This window comes from Marmota monax, unplaced genomic scaffold (assembly GCF_021218885.2).
Source record: "Marmota monax isolate L192 unplaced genomic scaffold, Marmota_monax_Labrador192_F-V1.1 WCK01_AAM20220418_F8-fsc00146, whole genome shotgun sequence".
NCBI classification, from domain to species: Eukaryota; Metazoa; Chordata; class Mammalia; order Rodentia; family Sciuridae; genus Marmota; species Marmota monax.
In genome coordinates this window covers 1,529,646-1,543,945 of record NW_026694096.1, presented here as the reverse complement: position 1 = coordinate 1,543,945, position 14,300 = coordinate 1,529,646, and the positions used below count along the sequence as shown (strand labels likewise).

At 33.2% G+C, this 14,300-nt stretch overlaps 1 protein-coding gene across 1 annotated transcript in view; it reads left to right on the top strand.

Annotated features, from left to right (window-relative positions):
- Positions 1-14,300, top strand: part of Ptprq (protein tyrosine phosphatase receptor type Q) — a 214,322-nt gene that overhangs the window by 184,263 nt on the left and 15,759 nt on the right. The window contains exons 36-39 of the mRNA XM_046465089.2: positions 3,839-3,865; positions 4,502-4,583; positions 7,918-8,008; positions 13,797-13,873. Coding sequence (XP_046321045.1) covers positions 3,839-3,865; positions 4,502-4,583; positions 7,918-8,008; positions 13,797-13,873 — 277 coding nt within the window. The remainder of the gene's footprint in view (positions 1-3,838; positions 3,866-4,501; positions 4,584-7,917; positions 8,009-13,796; positions 13,874-14,300) is intronic.

The following is a 14,300-nucleotide window of genomic DNA, read 5'->3' as shown; positions in this document are numbered from 1 at the left end:
TGCAATTCATAAAAATAACCAGAGCACTTATATTTTGTTTACTGTGTATCTTAGTCTGAATTCACCCACAATTTTATATTTTCCAATATTTGATCCATTTCTACTATGTAGAAGGTTAGGAAGGACATGAATTAAGCTGAATGTTAATCCTTCTCCAGCTTCAAGTATATATGAACCTAAATGCATGTATCCTTAATGCTTGTACTTAAATAGCCATAGCACAGAGTAGAAGGTGACTAATCCTTAGAAATTTGATTGCACAGAATGAAAACATAATTGGCTTTTTTGTACAACAAGCTATTAATATTTGAATCAGATACTAAGGAATAAGTGGAATTTCATTGTAGGGGGAGCACCTGGAGTGGTACCAACTTGAGAGGAAGGGAGAGCAAGAGATTATCTGGAGTACAAGCAGGGAATGTGAAGGGTTTGCAAGGAATGATGTCAGAACTGTGGACATGATTAGAAATGTTTCACGTGATTATGCAAAAGCTGAATTATTATAGTGTCATTATATTAGGTATTTGTTTGGTATCCTGAGTTGAAAGCTTGGATTTGTAGTCTATATATTTGTGACCACTCTTTATGGAAGACACTGATTAGGAAGAACACAATAGGGACTCTTTCTGTTTAATTTACCACTATCTAGTGTACCCACTTTTGAGTAAAATAAAGAGAATATTCTTTTGAAAATAACAAAAAATCCCTTCCTTTTTTTAAATTGATTTTATTTTTTAAATATACAACAGCAGATGTATTATGATTCTTATTACACATATAGAGTACAATTTTTCATATCTTTGTATAAAGTATGTTCATGCCAATTCATGTCTTTATACATGTACTTGTTTTTTGCATTAAAATTCTTATTACACATATATACCACAATTTTTCATATCTGTTTGTATATAAAGTAGGTTGACACTCAATTCGTGTCTTCATACCTTTACTTTGGATAATGATGTCCATCACATTCCATCATCCTTGCTAATCCCCTGCCTCCTCCCTTTCCCTCCCTCCCCTCTTCCCTATCTAGAATTCATCTGTTCTTCCCATGTTCCCCCTCCCTACCCCACTATGAGTCAGCCTCCTTATATCAGAGAAAACATTCGGCATTTTTGTTTTTTGGGGATTGGCTAACTTCACTTAGTTATCTTCTCCAATGCCATCCATTTACCTGCAAATACCATGATTTTATTATCTTTTATTGCTGAGTAAAATTACATTGTGTATATATGCCACATTTTTTTAATCCATTCATCCACTGAAAGACATCTAGGTTGGCTCCACAGTGTAGCTGTTGTGAATTGTGCTGCTATAAACATTGATGTGGCTGTGACCCTGTAGTGTGCTGTTTTCAAGTCCTTTGGATATAGTCCAAGGAGAGGGACAGCTGGGTCAAATGGTGGTTCCATTCCCAGATTTCCAAGGAATCTCCATATTGCTTTCCATATTGTCTTCACCAATTTGCAGTCCCATCAACAACATATGAGTGTACCTTTTCCCCACATCCTCGCCTTTATGTCAGTGTCAGTTGTAGAATTATATGAATAGGAGCTGCTTGAGATATATGAAATAAACTAGAAATATTAATTATAATGCGAATGATGGTAACTCATTTATACATATTCCTTACTGAAGCCAGGGACTTCTCTAAACCATTTACATTTATCAGCATAATTTACATGTTTTCCCCATTCTCCAAATCTGGAAAGTGAAACAGAGGAGTAACTTGCTCGAGATAGCATAAGTGGTATTTATTAAAGAAGGTATTTGAAGACACTAAGGTCATCATATTTTATAATGAGGCAAGGAATCACAAATATCTACCCAAATTCAGCACCTAGCCAGTTGTATTTTAAAATTCTAATAATTCAAGAGAGCTTTTAAAAACAAAATAAAATAAGAACAGTAAAATTAAAGCAACTTCCTGTAGAGTTTTTCACTGAAGAGAATTGGATTTAGAAAATATATTTTTTTATTTAAGTAGAATTTCTAAATGAAGAATAAAGGTCATTATTGAAAGAAGAGCAAGGACATGAGTAATAATGAATAAGATTATGCTTTCACTATTTATCGTGCATTTATACTTTGATGTGATTATTCATGTTTAATGTTTCATAGATATTTCACAAAGGTATACTGATTCTTCAGATTTATTTATTGCTGGCTTCTCAGAAACTAGCATCTATTTTAGATTCGTTACCCCAGTAAAAGTGCTTTTCTAGTACAGCCTTAAATATTCCTGGGTCTTCTGGGAAAGAGAGAATTTCTTCATTGTAGAATGGCAATATGTCCTTTAAATAAGTGGAGCAGATGCCTGTCACTAAGTCAGATATAGTGTGTGTTTTACCAATCACAAGCAGAATAATGTTCTCTATGATTATAAAAGTGATCTCCACCCAAGTCAAGAATTTCCATTTTTTTCAGTATCAGGGAAATAGATCTTGCTCATTGAAGCATCTTAGTCATTTACATCTTAAGCTCAGTTAACTAGAATTTGCCCTGCTTTCCTATTTTTTGAAGAACATGTCAGCATGGGAACATTCGACCCCAGTTACCCAAGTAGGTGTATGTAGGTAGTGTGGGCTCAAGCTCATTTTCATCTTTTCTTCTTGCTGGTCTTTGTCAGAGATACTTCTAGCAGCTTCTAGTTTCAAACACTCTTTTCCCTTTTCAAAAGTTAAGGATACTTCTGATTAAATAGCCCAGTCAGCCTTATTTGTATTCACCTAGTTAGAGTCAGAAAGTCTTTCAGAATCATTCCAGGAAATTGTGGGAAGCTCTGTTTTGCTTATCTGTCAAGATTCTTTGCTCTAGCTTGTCATTTTGATGCCATATTTGATTATTGGATGTTTGGAGAGACCCCCCTATCATTGAGAATTGTATCATTCTTCTTGATAATACCTACTTCAGCATCCCCATATTCCTCACCAATTCCTGTTTTATAATGAAATATGCTTCCTTTTTATTCATATTTTCTTCATTGAACACACCTCTTTGTGGCTATTTTCACAATATTCATTATACCATGTTTTTTAACCCAATTCTTCTATTTCATTCATATGTTACTTCAAAACATACATCTTTTTATAAATATTTTTCCCTTAAAGAATACAGTAAGATTATTACCAATATCATTTAAAATGTAAAACTTTGAAAAAGGTTATATGTTATTCACTATAGTTCATTGTATTTGTGCCTTTTGTGCTTTTTTTGCAGTGCTAATTGGTTGTGCATGATGTTTTATTAACAGTGCATTAATCTCTAATTTGTGTGTTACATATTATATTTGGCTGTTAAAAATATTTGTGTTTTTAGAATGTAAATAACTTGGTCAATGATCTGTTGTAGACATATCTAAAGTAACTGAAATGATTGTAATTTGTTATGGCTGTATATTCATCCAAACACACTCATGGAACAAGATTTGGGCAAAATGATGTCATTTTTACAGATTTCTTTTCCCATGACCAGAACTCTGTATAGATAAGGAAAATATTTTAAAATCTACATTAATTTTCTTTTAGACCACCAAATACTATGCAAGATATAAGAAGTGGCCCATTTTGATTCACAGTCCCAGATGCTTAAGAATATAATAATAACACCTTTTTAGCTAGAGAGAGAAGCTAAAATATTATTTGGCCATATTTGAGGCCAAGTAATGTAATTTCAAAAAAGTGAAGTCGAATTTAAATAATGATTGCATGTTAGTTATGATGTAATACATTATACGTTACTGATTTATTATAATTTTCTGATTTTAATCTAGAATTCTTTCAGAATGAGCTGTCCTCTCCAACTCACAATGCATTTAAAACAATCTTTGTTGCAGGTTACTTAGTTATAGAAAATCTATCAAGTAAGTTCACAAAATACTTTTTTCTTCTTTTGAATATCAACTCCCAATCTTAATGTGTGGTTCCCTCTTTGTATGTTTGTTGGAAAAACCTCTAAGCTGGATATAAATCATAAAAGCATGACTAATTGCATGGTAACTGGAGAAATGCTCTCTCTCTCTGGGGTGAAGTCTGCATGTCTGTATTTTAGCTTGGGAAGTAATACGGGGATATTTAAACTCCTTGGGATTTAAAAACCATGTCATTATGAGAATGAGGTCACTGCAATATTTTATACCTTCTAAAACCTTGTAATGTATAAAATGTTTTCTGTATGACAAAGAGGTATTATGTGCTTTAGAATTCAATGATAACTTTATGCCCTTACATTTACTGGAAAAACCTTATTCATGAAAATGTTAAATCCTTCACTTAAAGTCACTGAAAAAAATTGGAAGAGTTTTGTACTGTGAATACAAAGAAAATGAACTCAAAGAGAGCAAGTTAACTTCATGACAGAGTGACTTTAGAGGTCTGTTTTGCATTTGGTTTTTGAAATGTTCCTGTTCTTTTCATGTTAAGGGTATAGCCAGTGACCAGGCTTAAATGAAAGAATACATTCTAACAAGACTCCATTTTATACTTTTCTTTACATGGAGACCAATAAGCAAGAAATCCTTTCTGCAACATGTTGAAGAGCTTTGCACAAACAACAACCTAAAGTTTCAAGAAGAATTTTCGGTATGTTACCAGCAGTTGTCACAACATTGCAAGACCTCCCGTCGTTTCGTGTGTCACATTTCATGTCCATTTTAAGCATGCAAGGCCATGAAGGACTCTGGCCTTGATAATCAATACCCAATTACCAGGTTGATTGTTTGGATAGTAATGTTACACTGGGTGGCCTCTGGTGCAACCTGATCAGAATTATTCACCTACTGTGTCAGGAAAAGGTGCTCATCTTCAGACCTCCCCTTCAATGGCAGCCTGGCCCCTTTTCTTCTCTGTTCTTTCATCTAGGTGTAGATGCAAATCCAGAGTAATGTGTTGAGTAGTTTTTGTTTGCATATGAGCTTTAGGTCATACGATAAACTTAGTTTTACATTTAAATAATTGGTTTAGATATAGACACTAAATTATTCCATTTTTATTTGCAAGCTTAGTGTACATTAGCAGTTCGGAAGAATATGAGAACAGAACTGGATGCTTCCAGAAACTACAAAAATAGTATTGTTTCTAGAACTATCCCATAATTTTAAAAAATAAAATAAGTAATGGCCTGTTTTACAAGGCCTATTTTTAAGTAACTGTGGAATAAATGATATATCATTATGGAGACATATAAAACTAAGAACTTATTACTTTAAAACTTTTTAAAAAGTTGGGAATCATTATATTGTTTTTAACATTTCATATCTATAAAATTGAGATTATTTAAGGATGCAGATTGATATCAAATCTGTAAGCTGTTTTGAGACTTGTGTCTATCCTATCTTAGATAATTATTTTATATTATAAAAATAAAATAGATTTCTGTCACCAAAATCTCTATTTCTTTTTGTTTTTTCATGAGTGCTTTAGTGTGTGAACTTATGAACAAAGATTCAAATAATTGGCTTAAATAATTTAGGATTAAAATATTTCAGTCTCTCAGGGAATAATAACAAAAGTGTGAGAAGATTAATGGTATTTCCTGCAGCTTTTTGTTATGCTTCTTAAGTAATATTGGTTTGGACTTAACAAAATCAATGGAACCATCAAATTTTTCTTAGCATTTATACAATGAGAACTTTCACTTTCTCAGGAACAAAAGTACAATTTTGCTAGAATAGAGCGAACATAATTACATTATGTATGACTAAGTAGATCAAAAGTTTTATTAGCAATAACATATTCACATATTGTGAAAGTTTCCAGTTTAACTTTTTTTTTTGGAGACCATGGTTTCAAGAAAAAAAAAGTTTAAATTTAAACTGTTTTTATCCTAATTATTTTTTTAAAACAAAATTATTATACAGTAATAAACAAATACATATTTGATACAGATTTTAACTCAGGTCATATTCACTTATACCTTAAATATTTAGAAGCTTCTATTATTATGACAGATATTTTATTTGACATGTTGATATATATCAACCCAGCACTTACTATTCAAGTGACCTTGGACAAATTAAACTGGGTGCCTCAACTCTGTGCCTTTGTAAAATATCTACCTCTCTTAATTTTGGCCACTAAAATGCTTGAATATGTGCAATATTATGAACAGTGGCTGGTACAAGTTTTAGCTATTATGATAATTCCTACCACAAGGAAGCTAATATTATGGCAAGAACTGTAAACATATATTTAAAAAATTGCAAACACATTGTGTCATGATGAAGGTCTGCATAAAGAAATGAAGATCAACTGGGCACAGTAGCCTGTACCTATAATTCCAGCAGCTTGGGAGTCTAAGGCAGGAGGATTGGGAGTTCAGAGCCAGCCTCAGCAACTTAGCGAGGCCCTAAGCAATTCAGTGACACCCTGTCTCTAAATTAAATGCAAAAAGGGCTTGGGATGTGGCTCAGTGGTTAAGTGTCCTGAGTTCAACCCCCGGTACAAAAAAAAAAAGAAAAGAAATGAAGATCACCTCTGAATATTAGAGACTTCATTAAAAAGGGGGGCTTTAAGATGAACTGTAGAATGAGCAGAAGAACAATGGGAAGGCAGAGAGGAAACTACTCCAGAGAGAGGGAGTGGGGGGAAAGAAAGCTCAGCAGAGCAGTGGACTCATTATGATCTCAGGAAACAGATGACACAAGCAGTGGGGGAAAGAGCTGCAGGGGAAGATCACTGAGGCCTGGTGTGCCCTGATAGGAACAGGACCACTACCAAACAGCCTGGTAATTGGGTATTGGTGATTAAGGTCAGAGTCACTTTATAAGTGGAAACTTCTAATGTGAAGTAATTGCAAAATGTAAATACCACTTTTCAGTCAATTTCTAACACACCTTTCTTTCCTCCTCTTTATATGCTCCCAAAGCCTTTAAACAAGGAAGTTCTTCCAGTTCTCCTCATTTCATTAAAAAAAATTTAGCAGGCTAGGGGTACAGCTAGTGGTACAGTGCTTTCCTAGAATGCTTGAGGCCCTGGGTTCAATGCCTGAAAGAAAAAAAAAAAAAATGAAACCTGTGGTGCCAGCACATCAGAATCCAGCTGCTTCCACTCTCTTTTCTGACACAGGACCACATGCAAACAACTGTCCAGTTCAACTTTTTAAGGAAAAATGAGAGAGGAGAATCATTGATTTAAAAGAAATACTTTATAATAATGTTGAAAAAAATGTAAAAACTCACATTTTAACATTTATTAAGGAATTTGGCAAGCTGAGGGTTCTAAAATGGAAAATCACAAATTTCATAAATGTAAATCATCTGCTCAAGAAAACAATGCATATGTTTTGCAGCAGCTTTCTGCAAGATGCTTGTATTACAAAGAACAAGGTAGATAATATTGTGATTTTTTAACCCCAATGTCAATAATAGATTTTCTTGACCCTTTGTCTGTGTCTGATAATTCTTAATAGCACCTTTGCATTCCACTATCAATTTAACAGTGCCTACTGTGCACAGGAATTGACCTCTGGCATCTTCTCAAACTGACCAATGTTGTACCAATTAATAGGCATGAAATCACACTGCCCAAGGAGGAAAAACAAAAAATAAATCATGAACTCCCTTTGTCTTACTAAGTTGACATTAAAATATTAAGGAAAAGCCAGTGTGTACCTGATAAAACCATGAGTGACATAGGAAGGAGTCACTAGCCTGGTTGCCACATCTTAGGGCCTCCCAAAGTGCAAAGAAATTATCTCAATAGAGGGCAATATTAACTGATCAACATCATTCAGTTAATTAACATTAACTTATAAAGCTTAGGTAAACTTATTACTATTCATTTGACCTTGTTTCCACACTTAACATAGGTGTTTTCAATTAAAATATTTTAAAAAGGTTTAAAGAATCATATTTTACTGTGGCATTTCTCATGCACTTCTGAAAAATGTAATTTTTGCAATGACTTTATTTCACAGGAATTACCAAAGTTTCTTCAGGATCTCTCTTCAACTGATGCAGATCTCCCTTGGAATAGAGCAAAAAATCGCTTTCCAAATATAAAACCATGTATGTACCCTTATTGTTGCTGGTATATCTATGAAGTGTTTTAAAATGTTCACCACCTTAATTTTTTGTATTTCTTAAATGTTTTATTCATATTAAGTGAATTATAGCAATGTATCTCATTAACAGTGACTTTCAAATTATACCTTTTGCTTTGTTCACATTTACTGGAGTTAATATATATGGTTTTCAGCTTGTTCACACAATGTTCACTTTTGCAGGTGCAAGAAACTGTAGATCTAATGGTTTCTTAGCTTTGTAATTTAACCCAAGTAAGGAACATGTTTTACATCTTCCTACAGACCCAGTCTCAAATGAAAAGAGAAAGTTCACACTTTGTGCATTAGTTTCCCTCAAGAGCATAGCCCTATGGGACATAAAAAATGCCTCACAAAATACTGATCAAACATCACAGTAAATGTATGTTTACCAAAACTGCTTTTACAAAGGAGGCTTTACCAAAATACATCTTAGTTCTTATATCAATAAGAAAAAAACAATATTATTGTTTTAAGAACTGGCAGTGGTATACAGGGAAAAATGTGAAATTCTTCTGTTACTAATAGTTATGTTTTATATTTTATTTTTTAAGATATGGTCCTACTGTCCCAATTCTGATCTAATATATTTTATATTAAAAAATTAAGTGATATTCTTGATGCTCTGAAAAATTATTTCAAAACATAGTTTTAAAATATTATTTATTTTAAAGTTTATATGTGTACATATGTATATACATATATATTATATATTTTATTTTTATGAATTTTCAAAGTGTATTGGGAAAATTTCTATTCTAAAAAATTGAACTTTTCTATCTAGAAATTCATGGACTTAGAGAAGGTTATAATCACAGAACATAAAGATGTGGATATGAAGAAACAGACCAAATTCTGATATTCTAAAACTGGAGGATAACTTTTACATGAAGGAAACAGATCTAGGGAAACATGATACAGGAGGTAGTAATCTAATGCAACCTGTTAATTCCTAAGAACCAGACAAAGATGAAAATGCAAATAGCTTTCACCACCTAAAATCCTTTCTATCAAAAAACTAATCATAAATAAATAACTTAATGAGAAAGATGACAAATAATACTTTGTTATAGGAAATAAATTAGTAATACATTTCTAAACTTCAAAATCATGACCTTTCTCAACATCTTTTGTTCTCCCTTTCAGAGAGTTAACCTGGGTTGGATACATCATATGTTTAAAGGGGAATCCCATGTTTTAATATTTATCTGCACTAAATTTCTTCCAGACTATTTGTTTCATGCTTGTTCAGTGTTGTTCTATGAAAATAAATATTCTAATCTGATTGAAAGACAGTTTCTGTGGTTTTACAGAGCTGGGGTCCTGCCCGGTTGAGCTAGGGCAACCACTACAAATCCTTGGGTGCTGGTACTTGTGACTTTTCACAAAGAATTCGAGTGAAACATAGCAAAAGTTTAATAGAGAATGAAAGCAGAAGGTTATTTACAGCAGAAAGACTGCATAGACCCCCTCAAAGAGAGGATTGTGAGGTACTCACATGGCTGGAGTTTTAATTTTATTTTATTTTATTTTTTTGTAGTTGTAGATGGACAGAATACCTTTATTTTATGTGGTGCTGAGGATCAAACCCAGGGCCTCACACATGCTAGGCAAGTGCTCTGCCACTGAGCTACAGCCCCAGCCCAAGGCTGGAGTTTTTAAGGAAACTATGTACTTTGTTTTTGCCTTGATTTCCCTGTCTCCCCTAAATTGGTTTATTACTCCTTGAATAGTACCCAGCAACTTCCTTGGTGAGGGCCTGAATATTCTGGTTGACAGGGTAGTTGTGACAGAGTTGTTTGCAAGAGATAATGATGGCACCTATCTGAAAACCATAATTCCCCTTGAAGGGTTATAATTAGCTGAAGCAGGGGGTCTTGGTGTACCACACCCCACTTTTCTGATAATTTTAGTTAGGGCCCAGGATTTTAGGTAATAATTCCTCAAGGGGTTATAGTTCTGTGCAGCCTGGGGAAGGTTAGGCATTCTAGACCTCATTTCCCAGTGCCTGCCTGTTTAGATAAGGTTCCCCACTGTTTCACTTTTATGACTCCTAGATTCTTCTTGGTGCATAGGCCTAATGTCAGTCCTTCATTGTCCTTCCCCTCTACCCACCTAACTAACCTACCTCATAGTGGAATAATTAGTATTTATTTCTATTTGTATTTGTTGTATATGAAGGACTTAATTTATATCAACACATGTAATAAGTAATTCAAATATCTTACCTATTTCCAAGAACTGTCTAATTTAAAACATGTAAAACTCAAGATCTTATAAAGATATTTGTAAAATGTGAGTTTTCAATCTTCTATTACTAAGATATCAGTGTGTTATTATGTAGAATCCCATTTTAACCATAAGAAAAGTCAGTTCCAGCTTCTTACTTAAAAGATGGTAAGGGAATAAAAGTGGTTGGTGGAACTAAACAACAACCTTGAAACCATAAAATGGACTAAGGAATATGAACACCCCAACTCTCCACATCTGAGGCTAAGACAAAAAATAATCAGACTCCCTGAGGTGCAATCCTCTCTATGTTCTAAACACCTTAGTGGTTATGAGCATATTGTTCAGTGGTCTCTACATGAAAAAGTTACTGTAAGGATTAATTGAAATGATATGTAAATCACTTTGCTCAGTACTGAAACCCAGGAAGCACTCAACATTAGTTCATAAGAAGGTTAACAATAGATCATTAAAAATCTGCAAACTTTCTGGGAGAAAGATTGTCACAGGCCCTTAGCTTCTGCAGTCCCGAGATAACCAAGCTACAAAGTCATAGCCATCTCTATAGGTGAGAGACTCCAGTTTCTCTCTTTTCTCCCTCTCTCCCTCCCTCTCTCATTCTCTCTCTCTCTCTCTCTCTCTCTCTCTCTCTCTCTCTCTCTCTCACACACACACACACACACAAACACACACACAAACACACACACACACACAGGCAGCATGGTGCTTACAGAGACCCCCCCCCCCCATAAAGCTGAAGACACATCCTTCCTTGCAGGGAAGGAACATATTTCAATAGAATGAATTTTAGCTTGAGGCAGCTAAGTGAAATTCTTTGTTTCCTCTGAGTAACTTAGGAAGTAGAATTTCAAATATCACAGTGCATTTTAGAAGATATTAGCTTACAGGGCTTTAAGATACCCAAATTAGCATCACACACTTGGAGAAGAGATTTCCAACTCTGTTTGACAGGACACTATGACCTTAATATTCCAACACTGAGAGGAAAAGTTTAGCTTGTTGTTGACTCAGCTAGTTATAAACAGGCATATCGAGTGAATAGAAACACGATGGCGTCCCTTCCTGAATTACAGGACTAGCTGCAGTGTCATTCAAATATTTAGATCATGCAGAATTCAATGTCATGGAAACATGAATCCTTTGCAGAAATTTGTCTAAATTCCCTATCAGTCAACTTAATCACATTGGATATGTAACGATAATTTCTGATAATATGGCTAAATTATCTTAACATATAGTGTATATACTCAAGTTCTGAGAACATGTATTGAGCACTCCCTATTAACTTTCACATAAATTTTCCTCAAGGGGATTATATGAAGTAAATAGAGTTGTGTTAGACTTGAGATAACTAAGGATCAGAGAAGCTAAGTAGTTCACTCAATGATGTATGTATGATAGGTAGATCATCTAGAATTCAGACCCAATCTCCTTTACCCATTTTTCTTCCATGAATAATAGATATTTTATGTCATGTCCACATTTAGTTAAAATTATCATTATGATAATTTCAATTATATCACTTGATAAAAATTATCAGGAAAAAATAATTTCTGACACATGAAAAAATTAATGGGTATCTAATTTTATAAGATCTTAAAATATTCTGAAGAATGATAATTAGAAATTTTGTATTAGAGACAAATAAATTAATGGGAAGGAGTAAATGGTCTAAAATACATAGAGAAATCTAATGTACAATGAAAATAGACAAAATACATAGAGAAATCTAATGTACAATGGAAATGGTGTTTTGAATCAGGTAAAGGATAGAATGTTAAAAAATTTAGACTGTATATTGTGCCAAATAACAAAAAGCAATAAAAGACATACATATGCATGTGTGTGTATCTCTATCACATTCCTTTAAAAAAAATCCCAATAGATGAAAGATTGAAATATTTAAAAGTAAACCAGAAAAAAATTATTAAGATATCAGGAGAAACTGCAGAAATTTTGTATAAATAAGAATATTTGTTATTTCAAACAACTTTATGAACAATACATAATCCATAAGCTATAATTTAAAAGGGAGAAAGTTGATTATATAATAGTATAAATTTTATCTATGGCAAGATAGAGCCAAACACAAATTATAAAGAAGAAAAATTTTTATGTTTTTATTAGTGCTTGGTAGTCATACATAACAACAGGGTTTGTTTTGACATAACATACATGAATGGAATAGAATTTGCTCTATTTCAATCCCCAGAATTTCTGCTTTCCCTCTCCTCCTCCCTCATCTGTTCCCTTTCCTCTACTCTACTGGTCTTCCTCTAAGAAGAAAAATTTAATACTTATAACAAAAGTATTTTATGCGTATAGCTAGCATTAAATATTTTTTAAGTTAAAAGATGAGAATATATTAAAAGACAGGGAATAGAAAAGGCATTTGAAATAACCAATAAGCATAAGCAAAAAAGCTCAATTTTGATCATATTTAAGGAAATTAAATAAATACCATGAAATATCACTATGTATCTATCAAAAGAATATAAATGAAAATGTTGAATATTTTGTAACAGAATTTCCTAAACACTTGTTCAAATATGAATTAATAAAAGTCTAGAAGAACTTGGCAGTATCTTTCAAAATTTGAGAGGCACATATGTGATTTGAGAATTTTACTCCTGGTAATGTTTTCTACAAACTAATCCAACATATATGAAAAAGTTCAATTATGTTTTTCAGCATTTTATAATAACAAGTGAGATCAATTTAATCCACCATAAAGAATTAAATAAATGCATGAGATTCAAACAAAGAAATACAATATGTCTTTTTAAATAATGAGCTAGGTATATTTATGCTTATATGGAAAGATTAGGTAAATGGGAAAAGTAATCTGTGGGACAGGGTGCATATCACACCATTTGTAGTTAATTTCCTGAGAGTATGTACAGAAAATTTTGAAAATATATACAAGAACATATCAATAGTCATTATCTCTGCATAGTAGAAATATGGACTAAGAGGAACATACTGTAATTTTATACTTATTTGTAAATTTATAATATTATATTATGAACTCTTTATTCTTTTCTTTCTTTCTTTTCTTTTTCTTTTGTCTTTCTTTCTTTTCTTTTCTTTTTTTTTGTGATGGGATCTTATTAAATTGCCCAGGCTGGCTGGATGTGGTGGCACACACCTGTAACCCCACCAGCTCTGTAAACTGAAGAAGGAGTGTTGAAAGTTCAAAGCCAGCCTCGGCAATTTAGCAAGACCCTAAGCGACTTAGGGAGACCCTGTCTCAAGATAAAAAAGTATAAAGGGCTGGGAATGGAGTTCAGTGGTAGAGCTCCCCTGGGTTCAATCCTCCCTACCAAAATAAAAATTGCCCAGTCTGGCCCAGAACATGTGATCTCCCTACTTCAGACTACAGAGTAGATGAGATTACAGTCGTGTGTCCCTAGCTTCATGAACTCTTACATTACTTTCATAGTAAAAAGGTAGTGGTAATTTAGAAAGTCAATTAGTATTGACTTTTTATATTTTCTTCTTAGATAATAACAACAGAGTGAAGCTGGTAGCTGATGCTAGTATTCCAGGATCGGATTACATTAATGCCAGCTATGTTTCTGTAAGTTGACATATTTATATATTTGATATTTTTATAAAACATAAATACTGAAATTATATTTCCTTTCCAACTATTTTAAAAAACAAGTTCCTTACAAATTCTGTGACCTCAATATGCTAGTTACCTATAACAACACTATACAGCCCCCATTTTAGAGATGGGAATGTGGAGGCTCAGATCAGATTCCTGTTGATCAACAATCATTTTACTATTTTATGGCAGACATACAACCTGATATTACATACTCCTGGTCTTGTCACTGTTTCATAAATCTTGTTAATGTATTATTTCTACACAATAAGGTCTGATGACTTCTTTCAGTGAAACAATTAGTCAAATGGGCAGTTGTTTCCATACAATATAAAAACCTATTATGTACTTTTTTCCCTCTAATTTGTAGTTCTTCAAGTGGGTGATGATGCCCTAT